Source organism: Tamandua tetradactyla (assembly GCF_023851605.1).
Source record: "Tamandua tetradactyla isolate mTamTet1 chromosome 25 unlocalized genomic scaffold, mTamTet1.pri SUPER_25_unloc_3, whole genome shotgun sequence".
Taxonomy (NCBI): domain Eukaryota; kingdom Metazoa; phylum Chordata; class Mammalia; order Pilosa; family Myrmecophagidae; genus Tamandua; species Tamandua tetradactyla.
This window is the reverse complement of record NW_027518258.1, coordinates 85,003-91,251: the sequence shown is the minus strand read 5'-3', so window position 1 is coordinate 91,251 and position 6,249 is coordinate 85,003. Positions and strand designations below refer to the sequence as shown.

General features: G+C 58.0%; 1 protein-coding gene across 1 annotated transcript; it reads right to left on the bottom strand.

The window, feature by feature from the left end:
- Window positions 1–1,979: 1,979 nt before the first annotated feature.
- Window positions 1,980–5,652, bottom strand: LOC143673042 (uncharacterized). The gene is made up of 3 exons (XM_077147415.1): window positions 5,213–5,652; window positions 3,444–3,529; window positions 1,980–2,453 (listed from the first exon to the last, which is right to left on the bottom strand). Exons 2-3 carry the CDS (start codon window positions 3,450–3,452, stop codon window positions 1,980–1,982), a joined length of 483 nt encoding a protein of 160 aa, XP_077003530.1. The 5' UTR covers window positions 3,453–3,529; window positions 5,213–5,652.
- Between the last annotated feature and the right edge of the window lie 597 nt (window positions 5,653–6,249).

The following is a 6,249-nucleotide window of genomic DNA, read 5'->3' as shown; positions in this document are numbered from 1 at the left end:
GCAAGCTCATAGAGACAGAAAGAGGGTACAGGCTGCCAGGGTTGGGGGCAGGGGGCATGGGGAGCTCATGAAAAATGGGGGTAAGGCGTCTGTCTGGGGAGATGGGCGGATTCAGCAATCAAAGGTGGTGGAGGAATTTCAATAGTAGGGATGTGATGAACCTGTGAATGGCAGGCTTGGGAAAGATGGAAAGTTTATGTTGTCTATATGATCCCACAAATGTTTTTAAAAATGAGTAACTAAAGAGAAAATGGCAGTTATGTGCAGCATGTGATCTTGGGCAGAATCTACCAGGGAGGAGAAGAGGCTTCAAAGGACGTTTGGAGACGTGACAAATGTAGAATATGGGGAGTAAGGTTTATGGCCATGTTGACAGTCTTGAACTTGCCCACTGCACTTGAGGAGGGCACATAAGTGAGCGTCCTTGTGCACAAGGAATGTACGAGGAAGTATTAGGTGTTCAGGCAGCATACAGCCTGTGCTCAAGGGTTCCGAAAAATGGACTGATGAACAGACATACAGATGGACGGGTGGACGGGTAGATGGAACATGAAAGGGCAACATGGCAAAATGTTGAAGTTGGTGGATCTGGCTGTCTGGGAGTGGGGACAGGTTGGGCTCCTCTGGGTGGGTTGAACTGTTTTTTAACTGTTCTTTAAGTTTCTCAAAATTAAAAGTCGTTTTCTAGAAAAGTCCTTTTCCATCGAAACGGACGGTAACCTCTACAGTTGACCTTCCACGCCTGGGACTGTGCCCGCCCCCAGTGTGGTGAGCCTAGGGGAGGGACCAGAACCTCGGTGATGGACGCTGAGCATGGTGGGGGCCTGTGTGCCCAGAGACCCGCGTTCACATCTTGTCCCCTGGTCCTGATGACGGGGTCGCACATGGAAAGAGGGTCTCGAAGACGTGAGTAGCTCAGAAGAGGCCAAACTGGTGAGGGGCCCTCATCAAAACAGTTGTGTCCTCATAAGAAGAGGACAGGCAGACCCCACACAGGGCTGAGGGGTCTCGTTGTGGAGCCTAAACTGAGGGGTGTGGGTGGAGCCAAGCCACCCGGACCGCAGCACCCCTAGAGACAGTGGGGGGAGGACCAGCCCCGGAGCCTTCAGGGGGTGCAACAGGCAGACCCTCGGGTCAGACTTCTGGCCTCCAAAAGCTAGAGAACCAATGTCTGGGGTGTCACTGGGTGCTGTGCACTGCTGTTCCCGTAGCCTCTGGATACCCAGACCCTGGGACTGGCCCGCGGGGCTCCCCTGCACTGCTCCTGCCCTTTCCCGAGCCCAGAGACCCCATCATGACAAGTGTAGGGAAAGAACATCTGGCTGCAAGTTGCCGAGGCCCGGAGAGAGAGCGAGGTGGACACTCCCGGCATGGCCGGCTGGACCAGCCCAGGTCTTCCGCCAAGACTGAGGCAGGCGGGCAGTGGCTCCATGCCACCCACCCAGGCATGCGGGGTCTCTGTGCCACCCACCTGGGAAACAAGAAGGTCTCTGTGCCATCCACCCTAAGACACTGAGGGTTCTCCGACCCCCAGGCACTTGGCCAGGGTCCCGGCCCATCTGCCCTATCTCACTTGCCCCAACAGCAGCCCTTGGCCGCAGTCTCCTGGCAGCTCCTGGTGTGGTGCCTCGAGGGCTGAACTGGAAGCGGAGCCCACCTGACACCCGATGACACCAGGTGGGACACAGACGTGCATGGGTCCTCGCAGCCAGGCCCTAGGAGCCACCAGCGCGGCCCTTCCGGGGGCCATCTCAGTCCCCTTAGGCGACAGGACGTGAAGACGCACCTGGCACAAGGGCTCCAGGTTATGCACTGGCCCCGGCATTCAGGTGGGCACCCCGTAAAGGCTGTGGGTCTGCCGAACCTGTTGGACTATGCCAGTCTCCACACACACGAATGGGGCCTCCTTGCTAGGCCCACTGGGAAAAGCTGGAGTCACGGGGTCTGGGGTCTCCTTTCCAGGGGCTCTTCTTCTCCTTCTAGCACCCATCCCTCCCTCCCTCCCAGTGGGTGGGGGCTTGAGCTGGTAGGCGGGGCCTGAGTGGGTGGGGCCTGAGTCGGTGTGAGCTGGTGGGCGGGGCATGAGTCAGTGTGAGCTGATGGGCGGGGCCTGAGTGGGTGTGGCCTGCTGTGCGGAGCCTGAGCTGGGCGGGCTGGTGGTACCCCAGGGGCAAGCTCTCTTGAGGGACCCTCGCAGCCCCCTCCCCCTGAAGGCAGGCACGTCTAAAGGATACACCATAGGTAACATCTCTCCAGACGCCAGGCAGCAAGGGAATGAAGACTGCAAAGCCGGCCCCGGCCATGGTCAGCAGGATGGCCCAGGCCACCACCTGGTAGGGGTGCAGGGGCAGGGACCAGCCGTTGACTCGGGTGCAGAGAGGCAGTGGCTGCTTCACGCCACCGGCCCTGGCATCTGGGGCAGGCCTCCGCCAGCTCCTGCCACAGGTGACCGTCTGCAGGTAAGGAAGGGTGAGGACCCAGAGGACCACAGCACCGTGGCCCGCGGCGCTCCAGCCCACAGCCCCCACCTCGCCCAGGGCTGCGCAACCACCTGTTACCAAGGTGGGGGCATGTGTGTGCATAAATGTGCACGCACACGGAGACACGCACACATGTGCACAGTGTATGTAAATCACATGTGCAAATATTGCAGACATATGCACACACGTGTGCACACATGCTCATGCAAGTACACAGAGATGTGTATGTAGTCATAAGCGTGAACATGTGTGCAAACACAAACAACACATGGATGCACGTGCATGCACAAGTACACATGCATGTGTACACAGATTAACGCTAACATGAGTGCAAACAAGTGCAAAGACAGATGTGCACACACATGCATGTACAAGTTTGCATGCACACATATGCACGTGTACAGGTACTATGTGTGCATACCTAAATGTGCACACTTGCACACATACAGACATGCCCAGATGGGCACAGTGCACGGACAAGCACATATACACCTATTACATGCAGATCCAAGCACACACGCGGACACACGGGTGGAGGCCTGGAGACCCCCGGGAGGAGTCCACGCATGTGGGTGGATCCTCAGAGATCCTGAGTGAGATCCGGAAGCCAAGCCCAGCCTCGGGCAGCAATGAACCCCGTGCGGCGGAGGCTGTGGAGCATGTGCAGTGTGGAGGGGAAGAGGGTCCCCTTTGTCCACGGGGTGCGGCTGGGGGGGTGTACTGGGGGGAGACCCCGAAGCCCTTGCAGCAAAGGGGAGGGACACGGATGCGTTACTTTTGGAAGAGGCCGAACGGATGAAAAGTATTTCTGGAAGTTCAATTCGATCTAAAGTAAATCCACACTAACCTAAAACACCTAAACAGGAGCTGATATGAGAGCTGTGAATGGGGGCACCCCGTCACCACACGGGGGGTGAGGGGTGGGGGCGGCCTCTTCCCCAGGGCCCCCAAGAACCCTGGTACCTGGCACATGACGCCGGATGCACACTCCTCCGAGCTCCCACACAGGTTCGGTCGGGGGCTGTCTGTGCGCAGACAATAAAGGGTACCTGGGGGAGGAGAGGGGATGAGTGGCCCTGTGGGCACCTACTTTCCATGCGCAGGGACCAGGTTATGGCAGCTTCCCAGCCCCACCCTCACCCCTTGGCAGGGCCTCATCTCAGTCCTTTCCGGGAACCAAAATGCAATGTTCTTTGCACCCAGCTTGAAATGTGCACAAACGAAGGGCAACATCATTTTCCAGTGCAGATTGCAGTGCTGGGAGATGAGAGCAGTTCCCAGAGCCTGGGGCCAGACAGCAGCTGACCCCCCAACATGGCCCCTCTTCCCTCCCAGGGTGACGGGCCACTGGCCGCCGTCCTGCCAGCTCCAAATGTGCAGAGATGACAGGAAAGAGATGGACAAGGAAGATGTGGGAGCTGTGTCAGAACCACGTGACCTGGACCCTCCCTGCTTCCCTCGGCTCGCACACCACGGACCCCGGGAAGAGCACCAGTGACCACCCAGGACAGCCCTGCAGGGGGCAGGGAGCGACAGGCCCCGGCACTGCCCCCACCCGACAGAAGCAGGAGTGCAGACACGATACTCCCCGGCCCCACCCGGGAAGCCCAGGTGGTGTGTTCCACCCTGGTTGTTGGGGTCTTGCGGACCCCACTTGGCCAGGCTGCACCACCAGCAAGGGGACCCCTGTGTTAGGGGAGGCCCCTAAAAAGAGGTGCTAGGGAAGTGCTCCTTTCCCTGTGGGGCCTGGGACTCCCCTTTTCTACTGCAAGACACTGGTGGGCAGGGGACACCCGGTCAGACTAACCCCAGCTGGGAATGCTCTTTGCTCCCCATGAGTAGGGACCCCACTGCCCACGCTAGCCTGGAAGACCAACACGCTTGCACACAACTGCTCCATCCACTCCATTTGAGCCAGCCCACGCCTGGACAAAGCCCTTGGAGCCCAACATGACAGAGAAGTGTGGGTTCAAGCGTCACCCCGGCTGTGCCCCCAAGGTGAGTGGCCTCTTGTTGAGTGGTCTTCTAGGAGGAGGTGGCTTAGCTGAGTGTGGGTGGGTCTCAGTCATGCCACCAGAGTCTTTTATAAGTGGAATGAAATAGAGACACACAGAAGGAGAGCCACAGGAAGACGCGGAAATCTACGGGCCCAGAGAAGCCAGGACAGGCCACTCTGTAGCTCACCATGGGAGGACACACCCAGGACCAAGCATCGTGGGCAGTCAGCTCCGGAACAGGACAGTTTTGGGAAGAAAGCATCGTCTTGCTGATGCTTCGACTTTGGACATTTTCCAAACATCAAAATTCTTGACCCATAAATTCCCATTGTTTAAAGAAACCTATTGCATGGTGCTTGTTTCAGCAGCCCACCACACCCTTCCTGGGTCTCTAGAACCCACCGCACCCTTCCTGGGTCTCTAGAACCCATTGTGCCCTTCCTGGGTCACTAGAATGCACTGCAGCCTTACTGGATAACTAGAGTCCACTGCACCAGTCCTGGTTCTCCCTAGAACCTTCCATGCCTTTCCAGAGCCCCTGGGGCCCCTGTGCCTTTTCTGGACCCCCCTCTCAACCCCCAAGTCCTTCCTGTTTCTCCCTGGGCTCCCCCATGCCCTCTTGCTGCCCCTGAATCTGTGGGGCCATTCCTGGACCCCTGAGTCACCTCACACCCTTCGCGGACACCCCCATGTCTGCTGCCCCTGCCTGGTCCTGCTGCCGGCCGCCCCCCTCACCTCTAGTCCAGGACTAGACGGGGCTATCCGAGGGTATAAACCTTCCAGATCAGTCCAGGTGGGGCAGACAAAGAGATAAGCCTTCCTGTCAGCCGAAGCCAAATGGACAAGTAGGTGGGCTGTGCCCTGGTTGGCATGACAGCGATGGACCCCCAAGCGCATCATAATCCAGCCCAGGGATTCACAGGTCCTCCCTGCTGGGAAGAGGAGCCCTGCCTTAGGGGGGAGAAGGGAGGGGGATGGGCAGAAGAGGGGGGAAGCCGGGTGACAGGAAAGAGACAAGACAAGGGCTGGGGGAACCGAGCAAGCCCACTCCAAGAACCCAGGGCACCAGGCACCCTTTTCACATGTGGGGCCTCAGCATAGGACCACCCCTCATCGCACCCATGCCCCCTTCACACACAGATCCATCTCTCATGGCCTGAGGTTTGCCCTTTGCCCCCAAGAGAACCCACAAGTAGACACCCCCTGCCTGTTACTGACCGCATGGCTGATGCTTCACGCTCCCACAGCTAAGGGGCCGTCATCGTCCCTAACTTTCCTCATAGCTCCTGAAAGGCTCTGCTCATGCTCCAGATGCCAAGACCTTCACCTCTGTCTTCAGCTCCAGAAGCTGGGGGTCACACAGCAGACACAAAGAAGCCCCCACCCCCAACCGTGACACAGGAATAGTTCCCCACATGCACACAGAGGGGTGCCCCCAACAAGGACAGAGGCCCCAATAAAGACAGAGTGCCCCCCAAAAAGATGAGGCATGCCCCCCAAAGATGAGGAGTGTCCCCCAATAAAGATAGAGGAGTGCCCCCAATAAAGACGAAGAGTGCCCCCAAAAAAGACAGTGGAGTCCCCAATGAAGATGAGGAGTGTCCCCCAATAAAGACAGTGGCGTGTACCCCCAAAAAGATGAGGGGTGCCCCCAAATAAAGAGGAGGAGTACCCCCCAAATAAAATGAGGAGTGCCCCTAATAAAGATGAGGAGTGGTCCCCAAGAAAGATGAAGAGTGCCCCGCAATAAAGATGAGGAGTGCTCCCCTATC